The sequence below is a fragment of the Necator americanus genome, chromosome III, assembly GCF_031761385.1.
Source record: "Necator americanus strain Aroian chromosome III, whole genome shotgun sequence".
NCBI lineage: Eukaryota > Metazoa > Nematoda > Chromadorea > Rhabditida > Ancylostomatidae > Necator > Necator americanus.
In genome coordinates this window covers 20,199,724-20,220,704 of record NC_087373.1, presented here as the reverse complement: position 1 = coordinate 20,220,704, position 20,981 = coordinate 20,199,724, and the positions used below count along the sequence as shown (strand labels likewise).

The 20,981-nt window shown below is 40.5% G+C and overlaps 1 protein-coding gene across 1 annotated transcript; it reads right to left on the bottom strand.

Moving 5' to 3' along the window:
* Positions 1–10,354: 10,354 nt before the first annotated feature.
* Positions 10,355–11,861, bottom strand: RB195_010231 (uncharacterized protein; the record flags this gene model as incomplete). Its single annotated transcript, XM_064191133.1, has 5 exons — positions 10,355–10,471; positions 11,013–11,087; positions 11,489–11,581; positions 11,650–11,692; positions 11,767–11,861. 5 exons carry the CDS (start codon positions 11,859–11,861, stop codon positions 10,355–10,357), a joined length of 423 nt encoding a protein of 140 aa, XP_064048716.1.
* Positions 11,862–20,981: the final 9,120 nt, after the last annotated feature.

Sequence of the window (20,981 nt, the reverse complement as noted above, 5' to 3'; positions counted from 1 at the left end):
CAAACGAAGTATGTTGGGTCGGTCCCGTCGGTTCTACGTAGTTTGCACGTGATTTCAACCAGATCCACAGATTGGAAAGGTACTTTGTATTGTTGACATCTTTCCGAGAAGTTTTTGTATTTCTTTGCTTTTTCCTTGGCTCCGATTAGATTGATTTCTAGCTTGTTCTGCAGAAATTTGGATAATTGCTGAGTTCTATGTTTATTGAAGTGCTCATTCAAACTGCCGTGCTGATTTTTTTCTTCTCTGATGAAGCCTCACTTGTCCTTCACATTCTCCTCTCATGATCTTACTTTTTTCTTACATAAATGCGTTGACCAATCATGTTTACCAGTGAATACTTGAAGATTTTTGATTTTTTTGCATTGCTGAAGTGTTCTACCTCGTGAGAAGTCGAACTAACCATCCAAAATTCTGTCTTTCTTGAATATTTAAGCTATTCGTATGTGCTTTCACATCGCAATATTCAAATACTTCAAATAAAAAACTTTTCGAACTGTTTGTTCGGATTGGCGCGGAAATAGATAACTCACGGTTTTGTACTCATATTTTATTGCAGATACGAATCAACGGTGACTTCTCATTGCAGGTGATCAGTTCTAGCGCTGAAGAGTAAACATAACATTTATCAGAAATCTAGCATTCATAAACTCACTGTATGCTATGCCCTGTATCCATGGTTAAGCAGATCTGATTATGCCACTGTTCACTCACTTACAAAGCTGTTTAAAGGAAGCAAACCACGAAATTGAAGCTTTCAGGTTTTTGAGATTTCTCGACGAAATAGGTAGGGTTTCGGGTGTGATTCACGAGTATGAGCGCGATCACGCTCAATTCTTGTTAATTATGGAGGCGCTTTTGAGACACGAAAATTGGGCTCTTGTAAAAGCGAGTTTTTCCTCACTTCGGAGGAACGGTAAAGAGGGTTCCGGCGGATTCTCCGTGAATGCCCCTGAGACTTAACGTGCCCAGTGCATATGCCAGCGGGTACGCGAACATATCTCGACGAGGTCACGCCCCAGTCGTTCATGAATGCGCAGACAACCGTCTTATATGTTCTTCTAGCCACAAAGACGCAAAAAACTGCACAGTTACAAGGAACATGCAAAGAAGAGTGGTGTGAGTTGTCGAAATTAGCGAATAAGGCAAAGAATAATAGAGTTAGATAGAAGTATATGGGATTTTGTATGGTGTTCTAATAAAGAGAGGGACTGAGTTTGTCTTTATATCACCTTCAGAAAGTCTTGAAATCTTACGAAATTTGAACTCCTTTTCTTCCTGTAAGTTCCAAGAAGTCGGAGATACAGAAGGTCCTTCTATCCAGAAATAAATTAGGGTACAAAAAGCTTGGGAGTTACAGGATAACGATAATTCTCATTACCGTTCCTTTGAAAGGTCAATGAATGTTGGACTGTTCCGTTTTAATGAAAAATTTTGTACGTAATTTGAAGCTATTAGATACATCCTTATTTCATATTTCACGTGAGGATTTCTCTTGCTTCCGGTACGATTACAAAATTGAGATCACCTCACGTCACAAAATTGCAGTGGATGTGTCTGATTCTTCAAAACAACTTAAATAGTGAATTATATCCCAGCCTGTGATGCAGCGTATGACTAGTGGTAGGTAAGCAGAGTCAGCTATTTATGTGCCAACGGAAGTGAATCTTTTCAAGATCCGCACTATCGCTAATTGCTCTGGAGACGCATGACCGGGATATGCTCGAAATTCCGCCAGGACCCTCTTTACACGCACCCATCACTTCAGATTTTCTTTCTGTTGAGGAGGGTATCTTTGCACCTTTCACATCACTGCTGGATGTAGAGTCTGGTCAAAACGACATGAAGCATGTTGTACACATGAAGCACGGCGCAGTTGCGAAAGCCGTTGCACTCCAAGCGGTGTGGTGGAGCATAACGTTGGAATTGAGGTGGGACCATCGCGGACTGCAGCAGTGAACGCAGGTGGCATCCTAGCCGCAACGCTCCACGACACACCGTGAGCGCAACCGCTCACGCAAGTGTACCGTGCTTCATGTGTTTTGACTCTAGTATAGATGATTTAACGTCACCACCACACAAGCCCCATATAACGGAAAATCTAAGGAAGTATAAGTATTAGAAAGCTGAACTGAAGTACCTTGGTAAATCAGCGTCAGAAGGAGCTCCGCATCTGTGAACCTAATTTCATCCACCCACAGCAGTTTTACTGCAAAAAGTAATAAGCAAAACCTTCAGAAGCATCTCAGATATAAGCATAACGGAAATGCATAATTCTATATGTGAATAGACCAGAAAAAAAATTCATGAAGAGTTTACAAAAGAAACAAATTTGGGACTGTGTTGAGTCATCAAACTACATCTATTCACCTGGAGGAAAGAACTAGTTGATTTGCCCTCATCATGAAATTATTACATCTTGAAGTCTTGCACATCAAAAATTTTCATTCTTTCCATTCATTCATTCTTTTAGAGCGATGCGGATTTACAAACAATGCAAGAACATCGAGAACTCTTTTTTTGTGCCATCCAAGCATCCTCAGTAGCTGCAAAATGAGTGGCAGACAAAAAACACAGAAAGCAGCTATTCTCACTCAAGTGCCGGATCGAAGACAGTAGAAATGTAACTCACCTGACGCCCGATTGGCAACAACCTGCTAAAGGCAATGAACAATATGTAGCTATGAAAGTAGAATGGTCAAATAACTTCCTCGTTAGGAACCAACTTAATCGCTTATTTTAAGCGTCACATAAAGAACGGTTTCTCTTTGTTAGTGGACATGACAATGAAACATCCCCATAGTACGGAAGGGAATAGATCTCTTTGAAGGCAGCATCCCATGAATCTGAGGTGATGCGGATTTCAAATGGAGTATCTGTATAAGGGTCGTAGATTATGGAGACGGGGGTAGTTCCGCTCAGTTCTCTCTCTCCCTGCATCACTGCAAACAGCCGCCTCCAGAATGCTGTTCTGTACGACGCCATGCAGTGATTCAGGGAGAGATGAGCGAAACCTCTCCGGTCTCCATAATCTACCACTCCGTATACTCCACCTGAAATCCGCACCACTACAGATTCGTGGTATGCTGCCTTTAACGCAGTCGTTCAAAGTAGGACGGGGCGGGCGAAATTTGCGCCAAACAACAAAAAAAAACAAAAAAAAAATCGAAAATGACAATTGGGTCGGTATTCATGGAATGGAGCAGGGGAACCGTGCTGCTCTTTTCTCTTGTATTTTATTCATTTGATTGGTTGCTTATGGGTGTTTCCTTATCGTTCATACTTGTGAGGTCGAGAAACATTTCCACAGAACGTAATTCCGTGGAAACCGAGGTGATTTTGTCGAAGTAGCGATGTTCCGGACACATTTCCAGGAATTCTTGCTCATCGCAGTCGTTGCTCTTGCGTTGATTCTTCTTATATTAGGGTTGAATGATTCGCTTTTTAACACGACTGTAGAAGTTGTTGAAGAGATAGATTCGGATGAAGGGTCAGCAACTAGATGCTTTTCAGAAAAAGCTCTGAGCGACTGGGAAGCGGTGAAAACCGAAATAAGTGGTCAAATTGCGATCAAAACAGGACAACGAAAGTTTTTAAGAATAATGGGGACTTGTTAGTAGTGAAGTAGAGTTTACTTCTTTAAAGAATGAAATACCCTAACTTCTACTGAAGAACATTTGCGGAGAGAGGCAAAAGGAAATAAGGCGAGAGAGTTGAGATTTTGGTGCACGCACAAATGTGTGTAATTGAGTTAATAACGAATACGAATACGAACGAATATAATATGTAGTTAAATTCTAATAACCTTCGTTTTTCATACATTCGTAACCTGGCAATTAAGAGAAAATGAAACAGAGCCCAGAAAAATACTCAAAAATGGACAAACGTTTAAAAATACAGAACGCAGAATGTTTGGTAGTTCTGAAATAAAAAAATTACCGTAGTCATGGAAAAATTGAACTGAAAGTGGAATGAACAGGACGTTTTGCTGTGGATTTTCTGACGGAGAGCAGCCTTACCAAACCCCACAATTTTCCCACCATATAAGTCCTTCGTTGCATTTGCATTTGTGTTGTGCAGATTGTGATGCTCTGTAAAAAAAGTAAAAATTCTTTGTAGATACGTCCATCGATTTGTCACAGGTACAGTGCGCTGCAGTGGTACGCTCGAGCTTTCCTTCCTTCCTTCAGCGTTCAATTGACCTCGAGTCAGCGATGGGCGCATATCGTTTCCGTGGACACCTGTTTACGACCGCCAACTGCCGTTTGCGCTGCGCCTTTGATCATCTGTGTGCTTTAAATCACTTAACACCGATCGAAAAACCGCAAGACATGATTGATGGATTGAGTTCTCTCGCTGTTTCCCTCATAGTCGGCTTGGTAAAGCATTACTCTACCTTCATAAAACACTTTGGATCATCACTTTGAAGAGGAGCGTATGGAAAAATTCTTTGGTATGATTTGAACACTTATGATTTGAACATTTGAACATATCCTTTAAGTTAACAACTAATGATGGACGGTATTATTCATGTCACTTAAGGCAATACATGAACATTTTATATCATATTTGTTTATTTATTCGTTCGCTTATAGCAAAGTCGTGCCAAAACAAGAACAAAAACTGTGCCGAAATCAAAATGGTACTTTGTAACGGAATTTTTTAGAAGTGAAAAGAGAACGGGATGGATTTCCGGGTTTTTCAGTTATTCTAGTTCTAGCAATTGTCAATGACAGCGCTTACAGAGTAATGCCTTTCATTTCGTATTTCCTCATCTCAAATGGGAGCAATATTTTCTTCATTTGGAAGGATGCGTGGGCTGATCTCGTAGAGCTCCTGTTTTTTTTTTCTTTCAACAATTTTTCGCTGTGATCTTGAATTAAATACTTTTACAGTAAGCATAGAAGGAAGTAATTAGAATCTTTTTGGTAAAAATAAGTAAACATGCATATCCCATTTGTGCTATGGCTCAAAAGGGAAGAGTTATGTTTGTGTGCACCGCCTTGTATAGCCATCTGTATAATAGATATCGAGAAACGGATAAACGTTTTCCTCAATGAGACCATCCGAAATAAAGGATACCATGAACTCGGATTTTCTTTCGCAGAGATGCTTCCAAGTACTGGACAGGCTGTTACAACTGCTCTGAAGACTCCGCAGCTTACCGTATACCGCCCTCAATCAGAACATGCGAGGATGTTACGCCCCACTAGAGCTGCGTTGCCACAGTCCATGCTTGCAGTTTCTTCTTATCCTTGGTATCCACACGGTGCTTCTATCAGAATTAGAAGTACCTAGAAATTTCCAATTTAAGTGAGCCTATTTTTCTTTATTATCTCTCTCTCTTTTCAATTAGCTGACCCTTCTTCTATCTTTGGAGATACCGTTTTGAGTAACTGGACTTTTGACATCTCAGAAGCCAATCACTTGCTAAATAAGCAAGTTGCAAATACTTGCGGAGGAGGAAACAAAACAAATCGGAGACAGGAGAGAAAGGATTCGAAAGTGTTTATATAAGTTCATATATAAGTGAGAGACCGACTTTTTTGCTTTTCCCAGCAAAAAGTAGCGACTACCACAGTTTTGTCTTCAGATCATTCTATCTATTATATCTATTATCTATTCTCTATTATCCATTTTCGACGATGCAATATGAATCGCAGAGTTTTTTTTTTTTTTTTCAAAGAAGAGACTTGGAAGGTTCAAGAAACAGGAGTAAGCATTGATTGAAAAACACAATAGTGCGCTCTAAAAGATGCGAGCATTTAAGGCACATAGTTCTGAATGATTCCTTGTGCGTTGAGTGATAGCTTCAAGGCTTCATGTTCCTACGTTGTGGTTCGCTTCGCTGTGGCACACCCATCAGCTGTGCATATACCAGTGTTCTGGCATCTCTTCGTTTCCCGTAGTAGTTCCCTATGTATTTGGCAGACCATTCACAGTGTTAGACCGGTCTTTTCAACAGAAATATGTGTTCTCTTTTTATCGTTGCGGGATTTTGGTTCATGGACATCTGTGAGTCGTGGAACTGAAGATAGGTAAATGCATCCTTCTTGATGATTGGTGCAGTGCCGTCTAATTGATAAAAACTATATTTAGATTGTTATTTCTTTCGTGAATTTTTATTTGCTCCTTACAGGAGACCTGGAGAATTGCTAATCTTCCTGTCTTTTCACGTCACGATGACTACACGAAAAGTAGCGGGTAGGGAGGAGCTTCACTTTGCTGTGTTCACGTTTATGTATAACTAGATTAGTCGCAATTAATGAGAAAAGACTACACGACTGCTAAATGGTCGTACAATGCGTGTGGGGACGAGGCGATTGAGTTTTTAAAGGTTGGATTAAGCTTGTGCAGAATACAAACCTATTCGTTGAGGTGCATATATAGCAAAGCAGCAAAAAGAGTATCTTTGCTTTGCGGCATGCTGGTATCACCGTACATATATGGATCTTAACTGTCGGGTTTTACGAATCCACTTACCAGGCACTTTGTTTACAGTCCCTTCGTAAATGTAAGCAACGAGCTTGTGCTTTGATTCGCTTTCATCCGTTGGCAGGTGAAAAAGAGTGTGATCGAAAAAACTAAGGCTGCTGATGTGCCACTCCTCACAGTCGTGAGCAACATTGACTTTTTCATTACTTTCAAATATTCTGCGCACTTTGTCATAAGAGAGGAACAGTTCTTACATGCTTCTTAATACGACACTTTTTTTGTTCAACTAGGTGGAGCGTGGTGGAACTCTTGCCTGCATCGCTGCAGTTTGGGACGGTCCTACCTCGGTTCCAACTGCTGCCGTTTCGTGCGCGTACGCAAATGCACCGCAACTACACTCGTGATTCATGTCGTTTTGACCCGTCTATAACTAACGAACGTCGAAGGAGTGCGCATAAAAGTTGCGGTTGCTGTGGCTGTCAATAAGAGCAGATCATGAAAACTAATTTTAACCATTAATTTTGACCAATGCTTGAGGATCTCCACAAATTACAAATGGAAACTCCAAACTGAAGGGTTGAGCCAGCATTTCTTTATTCGTAAACAAGCTGAGCTCAGCTCAACTGAGGAGCAAGTTGACCATTGTGGAGTAATTTCTAACTCACGTGATTTCTAACTAGTTTTTAGTTAGTTTTTCTGAGTTAATTTTTTAAAATCTTTAGCTAGTTTTTCTGAAATTTTCTTTTTCTTCTTTTTTTTACATGTTGTAGGCGACGCTTTCTGCACGCGTCGCTATGGATTTTTTCGTGTTTTCGTGTCCCACTGGAAAATTATGCTCTTTCCAAAGGGACTCGCTGAAATGCTTCTGCGGAAAGATCTATGTCGTCAACTTCAGCGCTGGGTTATGTCATCGTTCCATGTGTGTCATCGCTGCAAATGTCAGTGTATGCCGTGAGCACACAATCTCGCCTTGTTTCGGGGCGAGCTTCATCCACAGCCGACGTGTACAGCCCGTTATGCTCTTCTGCGCATTAACACATCCTCATCTGAATCCTGATATGCTAAGCATTTTCGGCAAATTTGGACTTTATCGAGTATGGGTAGGTGATCAGCACAGCATAAGATGGATCACTAATTGCACTTCTGATCAGTACCAGTAACACTGCTCGGTTTTTATTGTAGTTCGCTGTGCTCTGATGGTACTGGTCGCTTTAGTTTGTATTCCGCTTATTGTAGATTGAATGAATATCCTTCTTCCTTCTAATCTAATAGAAGTTTTCTTCTTCCGTGGATCATAATTCAACTAACGGAACATCTATCAATTTCGCACCTGCTTTTTCGTTTTCCGTATAAATCATCATTGTGGCGCCGTCGACTCGTCGTAATTAGCATCCTTGCGAAAGCCATGCACCACATTAGCATTATCCGACTAGTTTGAAAATTTGAAACACTAGTTGTCACTCTTGGATGCCTGTTGCTCAACAGTTGATCTTTGCATCAAACCCCTTCCGAAAGCTTTTTTAAGTTCAGGAGTGTCTTTAGGATTTCAAGAGATTTTTTGACGCGTCTGCTGTGTTTTTATTTAGTCCTCATTAAAAAGTTATCGTTGTGCATAAATGTATTAACTATCGGGTTATCTTCATAAAGAAACGTTTCTGGCACTAGAGAAATTTCCGATAGTTTTTGAATACTTTTCACCTTTTTTTTAAACTGAATTTTAGAATAGAATTCCACGCTGTCCAATCACTCTTCACAGATTGCCAGCCCAATTCCTTAGACCAGGCATACTAGAAATCCCTCGTCTGGGCATAGGCGACAACACTGTGCTGTTAGTACCTGGAATTGGAGACGAATGTCAGTTTCGAGTAACTCTTGCATAGTGTCAGCCGGTGGTAGTTATCTCAAAAATGATCGAGTGCAGGATAATCGCGATTCCATATAATAATATCGTGAGAAACCTGTTCTGTGTTCATACATCGAGTTCTCCCAGCATTTGAACCTTTTTGCCCTTTTGTGTAGTGCAAATAATTGGTAGCAGTTTCGATGGATTCGGCAATTTTCAATGCTGAAATGAAATTTATGTAAACACATTGATCACATGGCTTGATCATGTTAAGTAAATTATAATCTTTTTCAGTGATTGCATTGTCAGTAGTAACCTGATGCGAGTTTCTGAGTTCTGGTTTTTAGAACGCGTTACTGGAGAATTGTTATTTTTAATAACCGATTAAGCAGTCTTAAGGGTCTGAAGGTGATAAGAAGCAAAAACAAAATTAACTAAGAGTAGAGTAGTTATAAATACCAATTATAACAAAATTCGTCCTGCCCTAATTTATTAACTCAACTTTTATCTTCTCATCTCTTTGTTCCATTCGATTGCACAGCATTGACTACAGCGTGTAACAAAAAGATAATTTCACCTCCTTTAAGAACTGAGTACTGCAATGTTCTGCTACCTCAGCGGTGCCACCAATTTCATTGTCAGATTAATCTATAATTACAATTTTTCTGTGACACCAGTTTCGAGGTTGTAGCATAATTTTTCAAAGGATAATGACTCTTCAGGAAGGTTCAGTTGCTTTCAGATTTTATGTAGTGGATGACAGATCTTAATAGTTCTTTTTAAAATTTCTCTTTTCTAACCAGGCGAATGCTTCGAAGCGAATTGGATCAAGCATATATGCGGAGAGAAAAAAGAAAAAAAGAAAAAAAACTGTAAAAAGTTGAGCAAATATTGCGCCCAAAGTGACTGAATACGGACAGAGAAATCTTTCGACCGTGCAAAGCGGCTAACAGAAAAGCGTGAGCGGGTCCATCATTCAAAGAAAATAAGGTGGAAAGCTATTTGATTGTAAGAAATATTGTGTTGGATTCGAGAGATGCATTATCCGGGATAAAGGTTAGAAATCCGTTGGGTGGAATTTTTCAGCAATAATAGCAATCAGTTAAGCAGTGCCTTTGATAGTAGGCAAAGTTCAATTTTGCATCGTAAGAATAAGTGTTGTCCTCGGATCATCGCAAAGTTGTCCCTGAAGTTTCCTTTTGAAAATTCTCAGGTTATTTACGTTCTTCATTCCAATAATAATTCGCCTGGTAACCTCCATCGACATAGAACTGTGGTAAGTGGAAGCAGCTTTCATCTTCTACTGATCGAAGCCAGAGAACTTGGTAAGGATCCTAAAAACATCATCACTGCAGTATGAGACTCCTCTTTTCTAGAAATTTTATATCTTTGCAACGCCATTGTAATTGTAAGCTGTTCGTCGCAGACCCTTTTCTTTTAAAAGGACGATCGAAATAATTTTTCGATTTAAATAACAAAATTGAAATCAAACTTTGGAAATAAATTACGTCAAAGTTTCACACCTTTTTTGAACAACAATAAAAACTTGGAATTGCTAAAGAGGGAACAGAAAAACAAGGGAACATTGGGAACTGACAAAGCTAAGGCAAATTTAATAAAACAACTACGACAACGAAATTTGAATTGAACTAATCTTCTTGGTTCACTTGAAAGAGAGTCACATTTTTGAGAAAAATTATGCTATAACGCCGGAACTGGTTCAGGACAAAATTTGGAACTCTAGATTTTCTGCGACGCTGAATTTGCTACAAGGTGGTAGCAGAATCTCGCGCTAATGGGGTCGTTGAGCATTTTGTTACTCACTGTAGATATTTCATACAGATAACAGGTTTTTTCAAGACTGTAATGAGTATGCAAATATGAAATGGGATTCCGAAGTGTTTTTTTTCGTTCTCCACCCGTGCAACCGCAGTGGAGGTCCCCAACTGCTGATGTTAGCTAAAAACGTCACTTTTTCTGTATTAGTCACGATTAGATGACTTGCACAAAATACACGTATTTGGAGCTTCCGTTTGATTTTAAAAGAATGAATATGAAGTGGAACTATGCTATGAGTCAAAAAAGCTCGTATCCCTCTACCGTGCAACGTTTCTTGAAAGCTCCGGTTTGGGCAGAAGAAAGCGCATAGTTTCCACTGTGTTTGCAGTCATCATGGGGTAGATTCTTTGGCAGCTGAATTTCATTGCATTAACTAACGTTTATAGGGAAATTGATGGATATTCGGGATTGTTTGTGAAAAACGTTGGCGGACAATATCCGACTGTGTTCGACGTCGCCCATGTGTACTCAATGATTAGCAGTGTCGTCAAACATAGGCAGAACGGTTCACGCCGGAAATCCGATCTAGTTAGAGCAGCGGATTGGTTCCTGGTCATGCCGTGACTAATCCTAGATGAGGGCATTAGACGTTACACTGCGAACACAAGCCCAAAAACAGACATTTGAAGCCAATGCCCTCATGTTTCTCTTCGAGGCTGAAAAAGGCTCGCTGTAGAACGTTTTGTAATATGGATGGTTTCCAAGAGTAAAGATAGTTCTGCCATTTGGTGTCTACATTTACACGGGATGAAATGATAGTTGATAAAGTTGTTAGCAGTGATCAAACCCTTCGCGCCAACGCGTTCTATTTTACTTCAGGATCGTAGAGGTTGCTCGTCTGGGCTATATATTATGACCTGTAAGGCCGTCCGATGTGGTAGGTCAGTCTCCTTACCCCTCCAAACAATGCAAGTGCCAATTCGTTGGATCCAAAGAGATGGAAAGCTCCGATAAGAACTGTGTACAAATTCTAAAAATGGTCAGATAACAACTATGAATATTTTCGGTCCCTTTTGTAAAGGGAATTCCGGGAATTTCTCGTAGCGTGACTGGCGGTTTTAGGAAAACGGATTTGGGCAGTATCCGCTCGTGCCGTAAACGTCACCATTGTAAATGGATTTCATGTGCGACTGGGGCGCGAAACTTAGCAACCAATTCGTCGTTGTTTTTTCTTGAGAGTTTCTTTCCTAGAGAGGCTTACGTATTCGTAGATAGGACAAGTCACACGAAATCAGTACTAAGTGTGTTCAACCGACTGAGCGCTATCCGCTGACCCGCCGTGTTGACCGCGGAGGAGGGAGGTGTCGCAGCAGAAGGGATTGCGACAGAAGCGATGTTTTATCGCATTTACGGAATTTCTTGGTCACCTACCCATCTGAAGGACGCTGGAGCATCGACGCTATCGTTTTCTTCTCCCATTTTTAAGGAAAAGGCAAAGACGCTTTTCTGTTCTCTAACGATACCCTTCAAATCCGTTTAGAATCCATAGTCTCTTATCGTGAAATTAATTAGGTAAATAGACCAGCACCTACCATCTTTGGTGCTAATTTCTCTGGTGGTTCTCTTTCTTTGGTGCTAAAGAATTGTACAGAACAATTATCAGGCTAATGACCATCCGTTAGCAAGTACTCTTTTCATTCGCCTCACACCTGTACTGCGACATATGGTAGTGATCGTTAGTCTCCAGCGCAAATGCGCAGTTAAGCAACCATTCACCGCAGCTCCTACACAAAGCCGTAATCATCTGACATATAGCTAAACTTACAAAACCTAATATTTCAATTATTGTTCCCACCGCTGCTTCTTCGTCGATTTTTATCAAATAACATGAAAATTTTTGAATGGTAATACACAGGACAGGTTGTATGGTGCTAGAATTTGTCGCTTTTTCATTTTTCTATAATTATTCAAACGTAGTTATTATTGCAAGTTATTAACAAGTAGCAGAATACCGTGTCGAATGAAACCATGCTTAAATTGTTGCAATCGCATAACCGACATATGCGACTGACCTAAAAGTCAGTCAGTTCAATTGTATGTGTGGAAATTATTCGAAAAAAGTTCGGAGAGATTATGAAAGTGCGATTTATTGGTGCGAATAATCAGCTGGAGCAAATGATCCCTACGTAGACGAGATCGAAGACGCTACAGCTGCAGTATTGCCAAAGATTTGCTGACGGCTTCATTTTAGCGATGCTCCGGCTTTTTCTTTTGAATAATTCCCAAACTACTCCGCGGCTGATTCGCCACTCTACACAGTCACCACTTAGCTCACTCGGTTTAGCCGTTCGCACTTTGTGCTGCTTTCACATCACAGTAGCTGCTAATTTTTCACCTGAATTTATCATCGAAGTCGCTTCTGCTGAACAAGAAAAACTGCTGAGAAACTTAGCTCTTCTGTATGGGTTTTCAACGAGCTTAGTCGGCGATTTCGTGGTAGTGACTATAAATAGCCACGCTCATTTTGACATCTACATCAGTACATCAAGATATTTCCATCTCTTTGATGGACATTTTTTTCTTCCATTTACCACCACTACCACGTTTGCCACTCTTGCATACCTACAAGTACACTCTGGAATGAATTACACATCAAGCGATCCCTGGATTTTGCTTCCTAGTTCTTCTCATTTCCTTTTTTAGACGAGCTTTCTTCCCTGTTTACTTTCCTCACGCGTACTCTTCTTGCTTCCGTTATTACTTTCTGAAAGTGTCAACATGTCGGCGTCGCTGTCGTTTCATGGTTTAATGAAGCTCACGAGTGGCGCCGTTCAGACAGCTCTCGGTTATTTGCAATTGAGAATTTTTTTTTGTCAAAACGATACGATAGCGCAAAACGACGCAAGCTCAGCTGTTCATCAACAAACAACCCAAGCATTGGATGCATGTATTATTGTACCAAGTATTTAAACAAATAATGTAAGCTATTTGCAGGAGGCTTTGGGTTGGAGCCGCGTAGGGTTCAGTTCTGTAACGACTAGACTCCGCTGTAGAACAATCGATATTTTTGAGATCTTTTGAGTCCTATTCTGACTACTACAAGGCCCTGTGGTTCAGTCGAAAGCAGAAAAAGCTTTCTGGGGAAAAGGTGCCTCTGTTCGCCCAACAAACTATAAAAATTTCTCTTTCAGGAGAGTTTTCCTAAAATTTTCTGGGAACTAGAAGAAGACTATGAGTTGTAACTGATGAATTTTTAATGCCGTTTCCGCAGATCCCAAATGACGTCGGACTGTACATAATTTCGTCTGGTTACGGTAGAAAATTGCAATCCATAAAGATGCGGGTTGCCCGATGTTGCTGAAACCAATACTTGACCTTCTCGTCTTCTGTTACCACAACACACTAAAACAATTCAATGAGTTCAAACAGATAATAGAGGACTGTTTCTGTTTTTTTGAGGAGCCAAGAATTTTGCAAGCTGGGAAGTGTTCTGGAGATTACGGAGGAATGTGTATAGATCTTGTATTTCGGCATCGCTCGCATACGCTTGCACTACACAAGCAGTCGAAACACAAGAGTACGCTCATAGGCAGCGGAATACTATTTTGCATCATTTGCCGTGCATCCGCTAAACTGCGAGAAGTTTCAATTTAAATCTCTCGCTAAATTATTTTGCTACAGTCGCGCAAAACGTCTTGTAACAGGACGACGCGACGCATTCTTGCCGAAGGCGTGCACTGAGTTGCGTCTACAGTTTGCCGATGATTCCACTGAACCCTATTCTTTCTGCTTTTTCGGTTTAACAATGCATGAATGAGCCTACTTAATCTTAGCCAAGTCCTTTCCCATTAGTCGTATCGTTTGTTTGTGCTTCTAGGACAAATTTAAGATCTTAGTTTGTAGAGATTCCATTACGGTTCTTTTTTTTGCATGATTGTGCACGATTAGCATTCTTTTTGGTCGAAATCATTCGGAAATCCCAAAACTCGTTCTAGAAGAAGTCTAACTATGCACAGCTATACAAAAAGGTGTCAAATTCCTGAAAACTGAAGTTTTTGAAAAGATGCTCTGGAGAAGCTTCTGAAAAAGAGTTTCCTGCATATTACGCACGGTTAGTTGAAACTCGTGCACAAATAATGGTGCAGAAACGGACGTCCCAACTACTAAGATCATAAGAGCAAAACAAACAATAAACTAGTAGAAGAGGACTTCAATAGGACTATGAAGTCCTATTCATGACCCGTTTATGAAGTATAAAGTAATGGAAAGCCACAAAATAAGAGGGAAAAAAGGTTCAGGGGATTTTCCGCGCAATTATAAGAGAGCTCAACGCAAGCTTTCACCCTCGAGTCGTGTCGCGTCGTCACGTTAGAAAGCATTTTACGCCGACTGCAATAGCCAGTACCGCACAAGCAAGTACGGAACTTAGCTGAAGAATTGTGAATTCCGAAGGTCACAGAGTTCAGTTCGGAAGAATAGAAGGGTGAGTGTGGTAGCAGACAGACGGCACTAAAGCTTTGGAGAGTGGAGCTTCATGGGGGTGTATTACATTTAAACTATCGGTAGTCGGTATCTGCTCTGAGAAGAACCAACTGCATCAAGTTAAGATTTTCGAGTAAAGTCGATATGTTTTAGTCAGCGGAGCTCTGACTTCCAAAGAACTCACGCTTGTATTTCCTTTAGCTGCATCTTCCAGGTCATTGTTGAGTGAGGTGACTAACACAAAGAGGAATCGTAGACGTAGCGATGCATCGCATTAACTCTGCTGCTCAATTTGAGATGCGCTTTTTCCAAACAACTCCTGCTACACACTGATTACCTTACCGTCGCCCAAAACTCTCATTTTCGAAAGCAGAATTCGTTAGTTGTTTTCTTACACCTCAGCTGACAGCATCTCTTGGTACGGTAATGTTTTCCGATGAATAGAATTCTCTGCGTTAACATATGATAGCTCTTTGACGTCTATGTTCTGCAACCAAACAAATATTCATCTGTCGTCATTTTTTCTTTTAGGTTTCGAATTTTGCGAATAACATTTCTTTGTGATAATTAAATACTGAAACACACGCAGAGCTCAAGTTTCTAAACAAACAAGCAGAAGGTCCAGTCAGAAATTCTGTAGGATTCACCCTTACCTTTCCAGCAAAATTTCTTCGCAAAGAGAACTAACTTGATGTGTTGCCGCAGTTCACATCCTTCTGGAACTGAGATTGTGCGGGTGATAGGAGTAGAGGTTGGCCTTTTGCCTGTAGAATATAGATATATACATTTAAACATGCAAATGACGCTTCATGTTTCTAGCTATTCTGGAACTCACCCTATAGGACTGATTCATTTCTTTAAAACTTTAACATAAGCCACAAATACGACCATGTTGGCGGAACAATTCAGAGGATCCATTTTAGCAGAAAACCATAAAATGTTAAATTCATGTGTTAAGTGATAGTTCTGTTACTGCGAAAGATGAAAAACTACTCAGACAAAGTCTCCTCCTCATCCCCTAGTATTTTAAGGATTACTTGTACTAAGATCTTCTTGATGAAAATAACTGTGAAGGAGCTCGGTTGAATGTGAATGTTAAATTGACGTGCCGAGCACATTTGCTCTCAAATATTTTCAAGTAGTTATGTAATTGAAGGTAATGGACGCCACAACTAAAAAAGACCAAACTTGTAGAGTTAAACTAGTCAAATTTAGTTGATAAGATCCGCATACGGAATTATTAAGCAAATTCTAGATTACTAAGCAAAAATGAGGAATTTTAATACGGAAAAACTCACTTAAAATCGCTTGGAAAGGCAGGAAGTGCTATGTTTGCAAAAAAAAAAAAATGAAACTAGCTCTTAGCCAGATCTATTAAATATTCCTCACCTAACAATTAAGATCATACGGCTGGAAGGGTTCGCTTGAAAACTCCTAAAAAGTGGGAAATATGCAAGTTGGCTAGTGTTATCTTTTTTCCAAATTATGTTCGGCAACCGAATTAAGATATAAATTTAGACGAGTATATTTTTTTTCAGGGAATTGGAGCTTGAAGAATTGCTAATTTTCTTGGAGAGAGTTTTTAGGAAAATTCTTCTTCGATGTTTATTCTGCTTATTTTCGAACATAGGTTGGATCAAATGGCGTCGTGAGAATTGCGGCTGAACGCAGATGTGCCTGCTCATGAGCGACCTTTCGGAGTGATCGAATATCCCGGAGCGAGTTCCTTGTGTACTGCTCATGAGGCCAGCTTCTTATGCTAATCTGACGTCGGATATACTCCCTTACGGAAAACATATGTAACTCAAGAACATGAGCATCGATTTACATGCTCGAGAGTTACTTTTCACGACGACGATGTTTTCGCCTAAGAGGCCAAGGTAGCTGCGGCTGCTGCTGCTATAGGATTTGTCTGTTTTGAGTGTGCTCAAGCAGCAAAAGATTTCATCGTGCCGAAAGCCCTAACTGACAGCATCACGTTGTGGATAACAGCCATATTACGTATGCACCTAGGAATGGAGCAACTTATGTCGGTTTCGCTCTGAAGTATTGGAAACAAGATTTTTTAAATTGTATTGTAGAGTCAGTGTTAAGTATTGTAGACTGAGCTGAGTTTTCAAATGAAATTTCGCAAAGAGATCCTAAGAGTTTGTGGAAAAATTAGTACTTAATTGGAGTGCTAATATTGCAGAGTTTCGCTGGCTGGTGGCTCCATCTTTTTTATGACGTAATTAAGGCTGAAGCAATTTTTTCTGGGCGGAACACCTTCTTCAGTTTTTCTCTTAATTCAGAACTTGTTATGGATTTTTGGTCTAGCATGGATACATTGAACGTTCATAATATATAAAGTTTGGATCTTAGCCAATTCAGATAATTAATGGAATATTTATTCTCCTTTTTCATTCATAACCGGTTTAGACGTCCAATCGAAACGTTGTGTTCTTTCATCTTCTGTCTAAGACATACTCCATAGTTGATTTTTGATTTTCAAGACTAACTCTTTTCCGAGATTCACTGCCTTCTTGTGCTGCTGCAGATCGTGCCACCTACACACACGCACAGCTCGTGCTCTGCTTTCGTGTTCTGCGCGTTCGCTCCTAATTCGTGGCCAATCCAACGATGGTCTCGTATTTCTCGGGTGGGCTAATTGACTGTCTTCTTTCTCTTATGAGATGATCGTGACGTTCTCGCATTTCCCATTTTCCGCTCTACCCCTGCCAGCCACATTTTCGTGTTTCTTGCCGTCTGCTCGGAACATTTCTCTTCCGTTCTCGACACATTCTATCTGTATGCGTATCTTCCCGTGTAATAGAAGTAGCGTTGTTAATCTTGTCTATGGGGGCGTCCACATGCTTTATTTCTCCCTCGGTCTATCCTTCTTCACAAGATTTATGCAAACACGTATTCGTTACCTTTCTAGAGATTTGCACTATTGAGGCTCATTTGCTGCCTCCATCCATCCCACTGCTTCAACGAAGAACGTTTACGTCGACGAGCTCTTTGGCCAGCCGGCTCCATTTCCTGCCAACCCTTAATGACGGGAGTTTGCAAAGCGGCTTTCTTTGGCACGAGGGTAGTGGCACCGCTAAGGCTACCGCTTAGGTAATACACCCAGCTCAACCCACAATTTGCTCGGGATTTTCGATCGATTTCTCTTTGCTTGTCGGGCCATGTCGGCTACTTTTGCACTTCTCTGCATGGTAGCTCTTCGACCGTTCTGGCACATTACAGAGATTATAACAAAAGGTGTTTATCTCCTGTTTTTTTTTTGAATAATGGGCGCTGTGCTACCATAAATTTCAGTATTTTTGCGATTTCGAAATTTTTAGGAATATTCCAGAACCACGTTTCCCCTCTGAGGTTTCACCATAATACTTTTCTTCAATTTTCTTCTTTCCTTTCGCTCACCAAAAAAAAAACACTTGAAATTTTTCTGCAAGCTCTTCTTTTTTATTTCGTCACTGTGAGCACGGCTAATTTCCTAAGGAGACTGTTATACTCGCTTGCGCAGGAGAGTCCATTCAGGTCGCATTACCCTTGGTCGTTCTGAGACGTACTAGATCCTTGATTTGCATTGCACTTACGTATGTTTTCCCACATCAGATTTGGTCTTTACCACAGGACGACAATAAATTATTAAAACTGCTAGAGCAGACCAGCGAAGACACTACGCGTCTGGAGTGAAGCAGCATATTTAATTAGGAGGGAGAGACAGCAAGAGGACGAGAAGTGGAATTTCATGTAAAGATCGCTTTTAGGGGGAAAAATATGTTAAGTGTTTTTTGTTGCAGTTAAAACTCTTGACATTGTTCCCAAGAACAGTAGCAAAAACATTAAACCGTCTTTCAAACGCAAGAATTAGAGACATCCACGGTATCCAGAACCTCAGCCTCGCCGACGAGGAAACTCTTTGCAGCAGAAGAATAATCCACTTGTATGTATTCATCCCACTGTGTACCTTGTAAATGTAAGAAGCTGTAAGCTGAAGCCATGAACTGAGGTCTCTGATTCCTAGATTTGTACTCTAGATTCCGTGTTTCTGCTCATATTCTTGAAAAGCACTCCCTGACAGCCACGTAAAAGTAGGAAGAACTGAGCACAAATCCCACGAATGCAACCTCACGATCCTTCGTTTCAGCTACAGCAAGTGCAGATGTTTTTCGTGGGAAGAACCCTGCGGATTTTTGAAGAAAATCGTGATGATGAAAACATTGAATGGCATGTTGGCTGCTTTTTTTACACACACACATACCCTTCACAATTTCGTAGTTTCTTAACCACTCATCGATGATCATGCTTCGATGCATTCATGAGCAGTGTCTATCACAGTGTTCCATTTTTCTGGAAGTGTTGCAACTTCCTGGGAGCAGAAGCGAGAGTGGTGAGACTCAAAACTACAGAGACGAGGCGCTCGTATATTTCTTTGGCTTGGATTTTCACCAAAGCCCCAAGAAAAAAAAGCGTGTCAATTTTTCAAAGAAGAGATTTTTCATGAAGAAAGAAGCAGCCAACTTTACATAAATAATGTTGGACATTTTTTTGATTTTCTTCCTTTAATAAATTTGTTTTCAAAGTCAGTGGAGGGTGTTTTAAATAGAAACAAAATTTCCTCGCCTGGGTGTGTAAATTTCGACTGTTTTCCTTTCTGAACATCTCGACCGACTATGTATTTTCTCGAAGAAGCCTTTTACACTGTATCTAAAAGAACAGGAAGAAAAGCAACAATTATTTATTTATTTATGTGGAATGGGCAGATGTAAATTAAGAAAAGTCTCAGCAATTGTCAGCGAATGTCTCACTCGCCCTAAAAAAACTGCGATACGATTTCAGTCACTTCAGCGTGCTCCTGGCATTTTTCATTCGTTTATTTGCCAGCTCTGGACGCATTTGTGATGTGCGCGTGTGGATCGGCTGTTAATTCATTTAAACAGACCGGGGACTTCCATCCGCTACTCCGGTCGACTTAATTAAACGGAAACTTTGATCGTCGATGCTGTTATCGCTTCATTTCATGAGATGCTATTATTTCTGTGCATTACTATTGACGGATCCCACTGCATTCTCTTGCGAGACGTAGGCTTGGTTACGTGATAGTGAATTAGCATTCTTCATTTTTCTCCTTTCTGTTCCCATAAATGTGGGAAGGTATTCTTCATAATGATGAACTGGCTGATTTTTGGTTTTTATTTATATTCAGTGGGCTTTGGGAATTATGAGGCTGCATGAACCTGACCGACTCTCATCATTCTTCTCATTTCGATTGATGTGATAATGGCTGAAGGCAGGTCGAACACCTTCTTCAAACAAAACAACGCTTAGCAATTATTCAGCCAAATTTTCTGCTCAGTGTTTGGCCCAGTACGCGCTGCTGCTTATTCAATTCTGCGCTGACTTGCTGTACTAAGGTTGCATTACCCAAGCACAAGAATGTGTCATTTAGAACACTTCGAACACTTTGTTATTATTATTTGGATAAGCAGCCTCCAATCTCTTCCGGAGGTGAGCACCCTTAGGAAATTATATTACCTAACTTTCTTCGCTTATCATACTCAAAACTTCTAAAATTATAATTGATAATGTACCAACAAAGGAATCCCTTGATAACTTTGAGTTATCAAGGGATTCCTTCGTTGATACAATGAAGTTCAGCTGTGGCTTTCAAAACCATAACGACAATGTCGATTGACTGTTAGTGTTCTCGATTTTGCAGCAGAAAACTGAACGGCAGGAAGTGTTATTCTTAGGTATGACACGGACATGGGAGCATTTGAGGAAGGCTTCACCTGCGTTGTTTGCCGATAGGTACGGCGTCGTCTTCGAACCCGTTCAGTCGCGCTGATGCGACGCGTTTGCCGCACCGCCCTTCTTTGCCTAACACGCAGCCTGCATTTCTTCCACGATCTAGGGACTGATCTGCTGGAACAAGTCCGGCCAGATTGTATGCGTACTTTCAGAATACCGTCAGCCTAAAGTATACTGAATTTTTGAAATTATTTGTTCAATATCTTTCAGAATTTGTCTATGAAAGGATGTATATGAAAATGAGCATATCTAGCGGGATTTCACAGTTTTTGACTGGAGTATTCTCCTCGACATTAAGCGCGTTCTTTTGGTAGCAGTGTGTTTTCGTCGGTCATAGCCGGAGGTATTCGGCGATTAATACCTGATATCTAGTCCCAGAACACATTAAAAAAAAGTTGTGCGAGACGAGATTCCTTCAAGATTTGGTGTTGATGTTTTGTATTTGCTATTCTTTTAATTCAGATGGAAAACGTTCAAATCCTCACCTATACGTTGAAGGAATTTTCCCAAAAAGCGACATTCTGACTAGCTTTTTCCTCTCTTTTGAGTACTTGGATTTCATTGGGATTCTTTCCACCTGCATTTCGTGGACTGCTCGCTTTTTTGTTCACCCAACTAAATGGCGGTGAATCCCCAAAGG